At 46.7% G+C, this 13,169-nt stretch overlaps 1 protein-coding gene across 3 annotated transcripts in view; it reads left to right on the top strand.

Annotated features, from left to right (window-relative positions):
* The window catches only part of KIRREL2 (kirre like nephrin family adhesion molecule 2), a 59,976-nt gene extending 51,879 nt beyond the window's left edge, over positions 1-8,097 (top strand). For 2 of the 3 annotated variants that reach the window (XM_083751050.1, XM_083751049.1), the window contains exons 13-15: positions 1,349-1,458; positions 4,403-4,486; positions 6,353-8,097. In XM_083751050.1, coding sequence (XP_083607176.1) covers positions 1,349-1,458; positions 4,403-4,486; positions 6,353-6,796 — 638 coding nt within the window. In that variant the 3' untranslated portion in view covers positions 6,797-8,097. The remainder of the gene's footprint in view (positions 1-1,348; positions 1,459-4,402; positions 4,487-6,352) is intronic. The other variant, XM_083751051.1, reaches the window with a different exon arrangement.
* The last annotated feature ends 5,072 nt before the right edge of the window (positions 8,098-13,169 follow it).

Here is a 13,169-nt window from a genome sequence, read left to right as displayed (position 1 = left end):
CAGATGATAGATAGATAGATGATAGATAGATAGATAGATAGATAGATAGATAGATGATAGATAGATAGATAGATAGATAGATAGATAGATAGATAGATGGTAGATAGAGATGGTAGATAGATAGATGATAGATGATAGATAGATGATAGATAGATAGATGATAGATAGATGATAGATAGATAGATAGATAGATAGATAGATGATAGATAGATAGATAGATTGATAGATAGATAGATAGATAGATGATAGATAGATAGATAGATAGATAGATAGATAGATAGATAGATAGATATAGATGATAGATAGATAGATGATAGATAGATAGATGAGAGAGAGAGAGAGAGAGAGAGAGAGAGAGAGAGAGAGAGATGGATAGATAGATAGATAGATAGATAGATATAGATAGATATAGATAGATAGATAGATAGATAGATAGATAGATAGATAGATAGATAGATAGATATAGATAGATAGATAGATAGATAGATAGATAGATAGATAGATAGATAGATGATAGATAGATAGATAGATAGATGATAGATAGATAGATGATAGATAGATAGATAGATAGATAGATAGATAGATAGATAGATAGATAGATGATAGATAGATTGATAGATGATAGATAGATAGATAGATAGATATAGATAGATAGATAGATAGATAGATGATAGATAGATAGATATAGTTAGATAGATAGATAGATATAGATAGATAGATAGATAGATAGATAACAAGCAATTCTGTAACATTTCAAGTTTAACAACCAATCACGCCACCTACGACCTCCCCTCTCTCCTTCCAAGGTTCTCCCAAAATTTCAATTTATGTTGCATATTATAGTTACCCTATACCTTCACCTTATCACAGAATTAAAACAGAAAGGTTGCCCCCCCCACACACACACACTGCTGTTCTTACTCAAATCCTATCTGCATGGGCATCTAGGAGCACGTACTGGAAAATGTTAAATTTGTGCCACTAAACAGTAGATTAAAGGGGTCTGATGCCCCAGTACGACAAATCCACTTTTTTTAAAAAAAAAAAGAAACAGACTCATTGCAGATCAGAAATGGACTGGTTTGGGGGAAGGGTACTCTCCCAGCCCTACCTTGAGGTGCCTGGGATTGCACCTGGAATCTCCTGCAGTGTTGCACCACTCAGCCATGCTGCCCTGTATAAAGGAGCAGACATTCAAGGAAGCACAATGGGGCCTAAGGTATCTCCTCCTGTGATACCTTCATGTGTGCGTCCATTCAAAAGCTCAAGTTCTATGACACAAGGAAGGTCATCTTTGTGTGGAGCTGCAGGCAAGGAAGGCCGATCTGTCACTCTGCCTCTTCTGCAGCCAAGCGGGGAACACAGCTCTCCAAGGCAGACATCCTGGTGCAGATCACGACGAGCGAGAGCAGCCCCAGCCGGCCGAGCGAGACCGAAGACGATGCCAAGGAGCCCATGGTGAGTAGAGCCGGTGTCCTGATGCACTGCCCAAAGACTCAAAAGGTACTTAATATACATGAAAGCACTCTCTGGGGGTCCTCTCTTGCAAGCCTATGGAGCAGGGGTGTGGAGCCCATCACCCTCCAGATGTTCTGGGACTCCAAGGGTTGTTGCCAACTAAGTTCTAATCAGAGTAGACCCATTTAAATTCATGGACCAAAGCTAGTCGTGTTCATTTATTGCAATGGGTCTCTCCGAATGGGACTGTGCAACTCCTCAGCCCCACCCAACACAGCCAATTAAGGCCAGAGGTGATGGAAGTTATCATTGAGGTTGAATCCTGACAAGACAGAAGTACTCTTTGAGAGGGCAGAAGTAGGGGACTCCCTGGTCCTGAATGAGGTAACTGTGCCCCTGACTCACAGCTGTCTATGGAGGCGCAGGTCAGTTCTGTGTCCAGGGCAGCTGTCTACCAGCTCCATCTCAGCCTCCATAAGCAGGCTGAGACCCTATCTGCCCGCAGACTGTATCGCCAGAGTGGTGCATGCTCTGGTTATCTCCCACTTGGACTACTGCAATGCACTCTATGTGGGGCTACCTTTGAAGGTGACCTGGAAACTACAATTAATCCAGAATGAGGCAGCTAGACTGGTGACAGGGAGTGGCCGCCGAGACCATATAACGCCAGTCCTGAAAGACCTACATTGGCTCCCAGTATGTTTCTGAGCACAAGTCAAAGTGTTGGTGCTGACCCTTAAATCCCTAAATGGGTTTGGCCCAATATACCTGAAGGAGCGTCTCCACCCCCATCGTTCAGCCCAGACACAGAGGTCCAGCTCCAAGGGCCTTCTGGTGGCTGCCTCACTGCGAGAAGTGAGGTTACAGGGAACCAGGCAGAGGGCCTTCTCAGTAGTGGTGCCCACCCTGTGGAATGCCCTCCCATCAGATGTCAAGGAAATAAACAACTATCTGACTTTTAAAAGACATCTGAAGGCAGCCCTATTTAGGGAAGTGCTAAATGTTTAATGCTGTAGTGTGTTTTTAACATTCGGTTGGGAGCTGTCCAGAGTGGCTGGGGAAACCCAGCCAGATGGGTGGGGTATAAATAATAAATTATTATTATTATTACTACTACTACTACAACTTCAAAGCACAAAGCACACAGCCTGCTAAGAATACAAGTAGAGCCCTTCCAGAGTCCAGCATCCCTTTCCCACTAGTGGGCAAGCAGATGTTTCCGGAAAACCCACAAGCCTCCAGTATTCAAAAGTGCAAGTGGGGCATACAATAAAATGTTGCAGGATGGAGTGCTGGGATAGCTTAGTCATTAGAGCATGAGACTCTTAATCTCTGGGTCATGGGTTTGAGCACCAAGGTGGGCAAAAGATTCCTACATTGTAGGGGGTTGGACTAGATGACCCTTCTGGTCCCCTCCAGTTCTACAAGTCTACGCTTCTGTTCTCTTCAGGGTGTCTGGCTGCCAGCCATGCACTTTCCCAATATATCCCATTCCCCCTACCAACCTGGTTTTCCATTTTTCTCCCCACTCCATTAGTTAGCAAAGTCTGGGCCCTCTTTTTTAATGCTCAGTCTTCATTGGGTTGTTAGAGGGTTTCGCCGACCACCAAGAACTGGCACCCAGGTATACATAGGCTGCGACATGGCCTCTGAACATGGAGGCTACATTGCTCCTCTCATGGTACCAATTTGTTCTACCCGCCATTAATTTTTGCCTAACTCTTCTAAAAGGCCATCTAAGCTAGCAGCCATCCTTGCATACTGATAATTAACCAAGACTTGAGCACTGCAATGCGCTCTTTGTGGGGCTACCCTTGTGTCTGGTCTGGAACCTCCAGCTGGCGCAAAATGCGGCAACTAGACCATTGATTGGGACAGGCTACCTACCACCAGCACATGCTTCAAGCTTATACTGGCTGCCCATGTGTTACTGGGACAAGTTCAGGGTTCCTGTATTAATTTGCAAGGCCCTTAACAACTTGGGTCAAGGCTATCTTAAGGACTGATCCTTTATATCCTGGCCTGACCACTGAGATCCTTCGGGGAGTCTCTGTTGGGGTTCCCCATAACTTAACTACTAGAAGCCCTGAATTCAGTGTTGAGGGCCCAAGTCCATTATATAATAGTGCTCATAATACTTATAACTCCCACGGGCACCTTTCTGGCACTTCGCACACATGACAAAAGACTTCCTTGTTCCAGCAGGCATGTTGAAGTAGGGATTGGCTTAACGGCAAACTTTAATGTTTTGTTGTCCCATTATCTATGGATTGTTTTTATGCACACGACACTTAGAAATGCAAACAATGACTTAAATAAATAAATGTGCTGTGTCTATTAATTTCAGCAGTCTAAACCAGTGATTGCCAACCTTGGATCTCTAGCTGTTGCTGGACTACAACTCCCATGATCCCTAGCTAGCAGAATGGTCAGGGATGATGGGAACTGTAGTCCAAAAACAACTGGAGGCCCATGGTTGAGAAATACTGGTTTAAACCATACGTTGTGTCATTGATCAATATCATCAGGCACCCGTGCCTAAGTTCTAGTAGGATGAGAGAGAAGATCCCTCTCCACCCTTTCCATACCATTCAAAACTCAGTAATAATTTGTCTTCCCGCAGCCCCACCTCCCTTAGACTGGTCCCTGATAGGACAGGAGGGTTTGGGCTGTTAGCCAGAGGTGGGGGTCTTCCCTTGAGCTTAAAACAATGTACTTCTGCCAGCCTCATTGTTTCTCTGAGCCTGCAGATTATGCGCCTGAAACTAGGCCTGTGAGGGAATGGCCCTCACAGCCTGAATGATAAAGAGAAGACAAGCGAGGTGCTGTCATGGATCTCCACTGTCTTGCCTCGCCTGGTCCTAAGGGACCTAAAGAACTCAAGCCAGGACAAGGAGGGCATTTTCTATAGGCTGCTCATCTTTCCCCCTTCATCTCCCTCCAGGCCACAAGCAGTGAGTCTCCAGCTACATCCCACACTGAGCACAGTGAGATCCTGGAGGATGACGAAGGGAGCCAAGAGCTGAAGGTGAGCTCAGCTGCGACTTTGGGAGGCTGGCCGCTCTGCCTACCGTACAAGAGCCCTACCTTAGGGTTGGCCAGCCAGTGGCTTCCAGATGTTCTTGGCTCCATCTCCCATCATCATCCCTGACTGTTGGCCAGGCTGGAAGGGGCTGATAACATCTGGAGTCCAAACATCTGGAGGGCCACAGGTTCACCACCACTGCCCTAAGTATACCTTTCTGAACCTCTCAAAGACCAAAGAGTCACACGAACATTTAAAAATGCCTTCCTAATCCATACCAAAAGCTTGTCCCATTTTCTAGCTATCTGTCTCCTCCAATAAGGGCATGGGAGTAATAGCCATCTCCTCCTCCTTTACAAAAAATGTTTAATCATTTAAAATACTTCTTCACCACCACCAAAGATTTCAAAACATAAATACAACATAAAAACCAACAAATAAACAATAGATTCTTAAATAAACAAATAAAATATTGCTATATTCAGCCAAGCAGAGGCAGGTAAAAACCGTTTTTAAAAGAAGTGAGAAACGAAGTAAGGCAAAATTCCACCTAAAATGTCACCTAAAATGCATAGGACTTGACAAGATTGTAATATGGGCACCAAATGTGCCTATTTGGAGAGGGCATTCCAGAGTGTGGGTGCCACTGCAGAAAAGGCCCTCTTCTTTTTTGTAAATACATAAGGCGGCTCAGTTAAAGGCAGGTCCCAGTAGTTGAAATTTAGCTCTTGGGTGCTATGGTTAAGCAACAAAATCACATCAGTGATTATTATGATTATTTGTCATAATTGTAAATGGCCCTTACCCCAAAAGAACCCTGGGCAATGAACAACAAAGGATAAATGACAGAACTGCATGACAGATTTAAAAAACATAGTTAAAATTTGGTGGCAAAACCCAGTTAAAAAAACAGTCATTTGACAATTGGCAGTAATCCTAAATTGGTGGTATACAATTGTACCTTGGAACTCGAACGCCTTGGCTCCCGAACAAATCGGCTCCTGAACAATCGAGATCCAGAAGTGAGTTTTCCAGTTTTCAAACAATTTTCGGAAGCTGAACGTCCAGCGTGGCTTGCGCGGATCTGGGAATTTTTAAGCCACTCTGGGGATTTTTAGCTCTCTGAAGAATCTCCAAACAGCTCTTGACACCCTTAACAAACCGCAGTTCCCAGGATTCTTTGGGGGGAACCATGGCTGTTAAAAGGGCTCTAACTGTGCTTGGAAGTGGCCAGAGGTGGTTTCAACCTGGGTCTCCTGAGTTCCAACCACTACGCCACACTGTCAATTCTCTCTCAGATTCTTTGCATATAATTTTTATTACCTTTTCTGTTTTACCATTGAAAATACTCATTTTACATCCTTAAGATATCAATGCCTTCCATTCTTCTCTTGCCATGGTTCATTTTACATATCATAAATCCCTGCACATTTTACAAAAGCAATACCATTCAGTATTGCATTACTGCATCCATCAAAACTTATTTACACTGTTGAATTTATCTTAATGCTGCCAGCGTTTTCAGCTGTACACAATTCTTTCCCATATACAGTGGTACCTCAGGTTACATACGCTTCAGGTTACATATGCTTCAGGTTACATACTCCACTATCCCAGAAATAGTGCTTCAGGTTAAGAACTTTGCTTCAGGTTGAGAACAGAAATCGTGCTCCGGCAACGCGGCAGCAGCAGGAAGCCCCATTAGCTAAAGTGGTGCTTCAGGTTAAGAACAGATTCAGGTTAAGTACGGACCTCCAGAACGAATTAAGTACTTAACCCGAGGTACCACTGTATTCAGATTCTTTGGGGCACAGCCTGACATTTGCTTCCCTGGCATTCCAATACAGATATATATATTTTCTTCCATAGGATCCCACCAATGGCTACTACAAGGTGCGTGCCCACGAGGAACCAAGTTTGGTTAGCAGCTTCTCGGAGTACACGCCGGCCCCCCGCCCATTGTTCGGGGCGACCTCTCTGTACCCTTCCACGGGGCCAGTTCAGCCCAAGCTGTACGAATACGCTCACCGCTATACCCTGGGCACGCCCGGCTCCCGCTCAGCCTACGACCCCCATGAGCGTCTTTTCCCCCAGGAGAACATCTACAGCGGGACGGCCTACCTCACCGCCCCCTATAGCCGGGCCTTCACCAGCTACGTCAAACCGAGCAGCTACGAGAAAGCGGAGAGTGGCTACGGGCAGTCGGACCAGGCCAGCAAAGTCTCGGGTTGCTCTCGCTTCTCCTACACGTCCTTGTCCCAACAGTCTGACTATGGGCGCCCCGCTCACCAGCGCATGCAGACCCACGTATGACTCATGCCCGTCCCCTGCCAAATGCCGGTCACCTCCGGAGAAAGAGAAAAGGGAACAGACTCCGCTCACTTGTGGCTAACGGACTCAGAACTGCCAGGGTGATAGACTTGCGACCCTCATTTTCCTCCTGAGGGTGCCCAATTCTCCTTGTGTGTATATCGGTGGGGTGGGGTGGGACGGCGGCAGGTAGCTGGCTTGGCAGCCAAGATGGCCGACAGCCCTCTTGCCATCTTCTGACAGAGACCAAGCCCATCTCCCTCGGGCAGCAAGGAAACCAACAACCTGCCTGCCTTCACACCAGGACGTGAAGAGTGGGTTTGAAAACGGCGGAAAGCGCACTGCCTTGGCTGAAACAGAGGACAGACTTTCCGGGGAATCTGTCTTCACTTGTAAGAATCCGGATTCAAAATGGCGGGCACGGTTGTCTGTCAGACAAAAGCATTGGCTTAAGAAGCTAGTGGGTGCTGAAAATGGTGCACAGTATGGTGCCGGGACAGTGACGGGACTACATGATGCTTGTTCTCTCTCCTCACCCTGAAACAGAGCTGCCTCGAGGGCAAATCCCCTGCCGTCAAGGCAAGATTCTCCACCAGCCGCATGATTCTGGGAAATCTCCAAGCATGGGCCCCTCCCTAGTGCTTGCCTTTTAATTTTTTCCTGGCTTGATGCTGTGGTTTAAATCATTCCCTCTGCCCCCCTCTTTAGCTGGGGTGTCTCCTAGACTCCCGCCCATCCCCTTTAATTAAAGACAAGCAAATAAACCAGGCACTGCGCTTCGAACAGGATGGCACCTGCACTGCACTGGATGGACAGGGAGGTGGCGATAGTGCTCAACGTTTATGCCATTTTAAGACTTGCCGGGACTCTCTTTAGGCACATTTAAAATGACAGGATGATGCTGAGGATTAAAATCCAATTATTAAAAAAGCCAAGGATGGGATGTGGGAGGATATAGGAAGCCAAAAGCCAATGGGATCTGTTGATTTCATTTGTGGGATTCTTTTTCTTTTCTTTTTAATAAGTTATTCCTTGTTATTCCTTTTTGCCTTAAGTGTGTTTCTCTGCTATTGATGGTTCTGACATTTTTGTTTCGGTCTTTCCAGAATCGCTTGGGAGTGGTTTAGGGTTGGGGGGGTTCTTTCCCCCTGTTTTGTTTGTTTTTGCATTTTTTTATTATTAGACTGGGATTTCACTCTAGCACACAACGGTCACGCCTGTTTGACTGCGTTGCGTAAGACAAGGGGGAGTTGTAAATGTATTGCCTACTGCAGAATTCAAATATTTATATTTAATTTAAAAAGCAGGATGGAGTTATGCTTTTGTTATTTTAGCCTTAGAATCCTAGGCAGCGGGACAGAGCACAAATACCAACCAGGGGAATTCTGGGAATAGAGGAAGCTGCCTTGTACCAGGTCAGACTGGCTGGTAGAGAAAAGTGTATGTTACCCATATACAGTGGTGCCCCGCAAGACGAATGCCTCGCTAAACGAAAAACCCGCAAGACGAAAGGGTTTTCCGATTTTTTAGCGGCTTCGCAAGACGAATTTCCCTATGGGCTTGCTTCGCAAGACGAAAGCCCATTGGGAAATCTCCGGGGACAGTGGGGAAGCGCAGCGCGCCTTCTCCTCTGTTCCCGGACCTGTCCTAAGGCTTGCGGTGGGAGGTCCGGGAACAGAGGGGAAGGTGCGCAGCGCTTCTCCTCTGTTCCCGGGGCTTGCGGTGGGAGGAGGGTTTTTCCTCCCCACCGCCAACATTCAGAACAGCATTCTGAATGTTGGCGGTGGGAAGGAAAGCCCTCCTCCCACTGCAAGCCTTCAGGACAGTTCCGGGAACAGAGGGGAAGGTGCGCAGCGCTTCTCCTCTGTTCCCGGGGCTTGCGGTGGGAGGAGGGTTTTTCCTCCCCACCGCCAACATTCAGAACAGCATTCTGAATGTTGGCGGTGGGGAGGAAAGCCCTCCTCCCACTGCAAGCCTTCAGGACAGGTCCGGGAACAGAGGGGAAGGTGCGCAGCCTGCTGCCCCGCGCGAGGGGCGCTCTTAAGCAGAGTGCCCCTCGCGCGGGGCCGACATTCGCCACTTGGAGAGCCCTGCGGGGAAGTCCTGCTGGGTTCCCCAAGCTGCGAATGTCTGCCCCTCGCGCGGGGCAGCAGGCTGCTATCCGCAGCTTGGAGAGCCCTCTGGACCTCTTCTGAAGGCGGGTGGGGGGCAAAAGTCTTTGTCCCCCCTGCCTGCCTTCCCGGGGGATTTTAAAATGCTGGCGGGCGGCAGCGCTGCCGCCCGCCAGCATTTTAAGATCGCCCCGGACAGCGGAGAAGTCCTCCGCTGTCCCGGGGTTTTTAAAATGCTGGCGGGCGGCAGCGAAGGCTTCGCTGCCGCCCGCCAGCATTTTAAAATCGCCCCAGGACAGCGGAGAAGTCTCCGCTGTCCCGGGAAGGGGGGGGAAGCAAAGACTTTGGCCCCCCGTCGGCCTTCAGAAGAGGTCGGGGGACAGACTGTCCCCGGACCTGGTCTGAAGGCGGTTTCCATAGGAACGCATTGATTGATTTTCAATGCATTCCTATGGGAAACCGTGCTTCGCAAGACGAAAAACTCGCAAGACGAAAAGACTTGCGGAACGAATTAATTTCGTCTTGCGAGGCACCACTGTACTTTCCAGCATATATTTGCAACCTATGAGATCTGGAGCCTTTCCTTTTAAAACTCAAAATCTGAAGGAAAAGGTGGGGAACCGTTGGCCCGCCAAATGTTGATGGTGTTAAGTTGTGGGTGAACATATCAGACGACACAGCGATTCTTCAAACAGCTCTTGTTTATTCACAGGCCAGAACAGAACTAGACTGAAGGGTTCAGTCAGCCTGCATATATAGAGCTCCAATACAATGTAACTGTAACAATTTTCTAAAACTATCCAATCACTGAACGTCACTTTCAATCCCTTATTTGCATAACTATCTACAGTATCCCCTGCTGGCCCAGGGTGAGAACTTCAGAACATAACAGATGGACTATAATTAAAGGTCACAGGTTGCCCACCTCTGCCTTAGATTCTCCAAAAGCGGTACCCAATACTCTCTTCTGCACTTCCATGGAACTGAAGCAGAGCCACAGCTCTGACCCAATGCAACAGTGAACACAACTCCTGCACATTTGACCCTTTTACAGAAGAACAGATTTCAGCAGCATTGGTAAAATCCCCTGTTGTACAAAAAACACTGAAGGTGCTGAACCCCTTTTCTCCTCCACAGTGGGGGCTTCCCCCTAGGATCTCTGACATAGCACAACACTCTTTGGGGAGAGACAGCATCTCAGGTTCCAGCCCTGGCATCTCCTGCTACAAAAACCAAGTAGCAAGTGGGTATGCAAAGGCCAGGTAAAGGGTTTTTTTTTTAAAAGGTAAAGGTACCCCTAACCATTAGGTCCAGTTGCAGACGACTCTGGGGTTGTGCGCTCATCTCGCTCTATAGGCCGAGGGAGCTGGTGTTTGCCCACAGACAGCTTCCAGGTCATGTAGCCAGCATGACTTAGCTGCTTCTGGTGAACCAGAGCAGCCCACGGAAACGCCGTTTACCTTCCTGCCAGAGTGGTACCTATTTATCTACTTGCACTTTGATGTGCTTTCGAACAGGAGCTGGGACTGAGCAACGGGAGCTCACCCCTTCATGAGGATTCGAACTGCTGACCTTCTGATCGGAAAGCCCTTTAGACCACAGCGCCACCCACATGAGAAGTAATTTGCACTTCTCAAACCGTTACACAACCCGAAATGCATCCTTCAAAATCCGTGCGTCTCCAAATTTTGCAATGCTGTTTTCCTACCAAATTATGTGAACAGAAATCATATATCAGGGGAAAGTTTGCAGCCCTAATGCACAGATTAGAGGAAACTACATACGAAAAATGCATTACGTTCGCAGAAGTTGCTTGTGTATATTAATCAAAACTGCATACAAAAATGTGTTTATTAGGAGAAATCCGCTGACAAATTTTCCTGAGGATTTGGGAGGGGGAGAGTTTTCACAAATCACTATGGAATTGTGACAAACTGAATTTAAGACTAGGAAAATGAGAAATTGAGCCTTGTCTATCCCTAAGTTACACCGGATGAGAAGTGCTTTATTTTGGGGGAAGGGGTGCACACGTTCGGTGGCATCACACAAGCACTGCATGCAGAAGACCTCAGGTGCAATAGCTGGTTGCAGGTGAAGGACACATGCTGGAGACTCCAGTCAGAGTGGATAATACCAGACGAACAAACAGTTTTACTTGATGTATAAGACAGGTTCCTATGTTACACATACACAACACAGTGAGCGAAAGAGATTTGCTTGCTACACCAAACCCTTCCTGTTTCAGCATTTCTTTTTCCACTTCAGCGATATTTCACAGGTTTTCTGCTGTGGCACTGCTGCTTTTGAAACCAGATGGGTGGGCGGGTATCTCACCGGCTGGGGGGCGGGAAATGACTGTGTGTGTGAAATCAGTGAAGATCTCTATTTCTCGTGAGTGTTACATTAGCCACATGCTTGCGTTGTTTAAAGAGCATCATCATTTTTATCCTTACTATATTTTAAATTGTCTGCTAAAAGTAGTGCTCCTCTTTGCTGCTGGTATACAACTTGCAGGGAATGGCAGCTTTCCCTGCACACGCGCACACACACACACACACACACACAAAAATGTGTGGTGCTGTGGCAGGGAGTGTGGGATGGTTTTGGTAAAACATCATCCCAAATGGGTGTCATGGAAGATATTGCTACCAAGAGATACTAGCATTGATAGTTGTGTTTCTCACTGCCAGAGGCAGTACCCTTATTAATGCAGTTGATGGGGAGAGTGTTGTTCTGCTGAGGTCCTGCTTGCAGGCTCCTGTTATTATTGTTGTTCTTGATGATGATGATGATGATGATATTATTTACTTGCACTTCAGGTTAAATGAACCTTGAGGTCCTTCCAACTCTACAATTCTATGATTCTACGATGTATGTACACACAGTGGTGAGCACATGAGGTTCCCAACTGTCCAGAAAAATAGCAGCCTGGCCTTTTCCTTTGTCATTTAACAGCAGCTTGATGTACAGAAATAAGCAGGAACATTCCACAACCCAGAGATAACAAGCGATATCACTTGCTAATTCGTGGTACATAATCATTATTTATTTTTGTTGCCAGTCTTCTTAACCTTGTGCCAGCTGGATGCATTGTGCCTTCAAGGTTAGAAGAGGGCAGCTCCCTGCCCCAAGGAGCCTACCATCTAACATTGCACAAAGGGCAAACAGGGGGAAAGGAAGTACCAGAAGCAGAGTAAACAGAAAAGCAATAGGCGATTATTTCCATTACATCAGCTTAGACAAGTTGAGTTACAGTAAGGTATGGAAACTAGGAGGCTTGTCCTTTTGTTACCTGAGGAAGTCCTGTAGCTCAGTAGCAGAGCATCTGCTTTGCATGCAGAAGGCTCAAGCCAAAGCAGCTTTGTGTAGGGCTGGGGAGGAAGGACTCCTGATCTGAAATCCTGGAGAGCAGCTGCCAGTCAGTGTTGACAATACTGAGCTAAATGGACCAATGGTCTGAGTCAGGAATACAGAAATCTGACTATTTCATTGTTGAAGTTCACATCCTACCCTTTCAACTCCCAAGAGTTCTCAGGAGGGCAAACAAATTAAACGAATAAAAACCAAAAGCACACAATAATAAAAACGCACAAAAGCGAAGCAGCACCAAAAGCCAATCTAAATTTGTGAACCTTACTCCACTGTTTAAAAAATGCAGACCACAAAAGCTGCAGCTTGAAGGCTCAGCTACACAGACCAGTTGCGCAAGTTGCCCACTCTGCAGCCATGTGTTTGAGATGCTACGAGGTGTGATATAATCCTAAATCTTAGGCAAGTCAGCTTCCCTCCACCAGCTGGCTTTGACTGCCTAGAAAAAAAACACAAGCCCCGCAACCGAGACAGACCCATTCTGTAAGCTTATGGGTTGCAGAATTAGCTCTACACAACCTATGCCAAGTTACAAAATATAACACTCATTTATTATTATAGCATTGCATTAATCAAATGCTATTGATTTATTCCACCACTTGCTGTTAGGTACTGCACAGGCAAATGCACAGGCAGGACTTATTCACGTGACCAGCAGACGCAGCACATAGCTGTGGCAAATAAGTTTCCAACGCTTGCTTGTGTGCTTTTGGCAAGTGCCGTTGCTGTGTGTTACTTAAGCGCAGGAGCTCTCGTGTAGCTCTTTTTAGAAAGTAGCAAACACCAGCAAAACTGCCTCCCTGCCTGAGATGCACATAACCACTCTCCCATTTTGAGGGCCCTCTATTTTCATTCCTATGATAACGCTTTAAAAGAAAAAGTGGTATGTTCTCCGC

The sequence above is a fragment of the Podarcis gaigeae genome (genome assembly GCF_964106915.1).
Source record: "Podarcis gaigeae genome assembly, chromosome: 8".
NCBI classification, from domain to species: Eukaryota; Metazoa; Chordata; class Lepidosauria; order Squamata; family Lacertidae; genus Podarcis; species Podarcis gaigeae.
The sequence above is the reverse complement of the archived record's forward strand: the minus strand, read 5'-3'. Positions and strand labels throughout refer to the sequence as shown.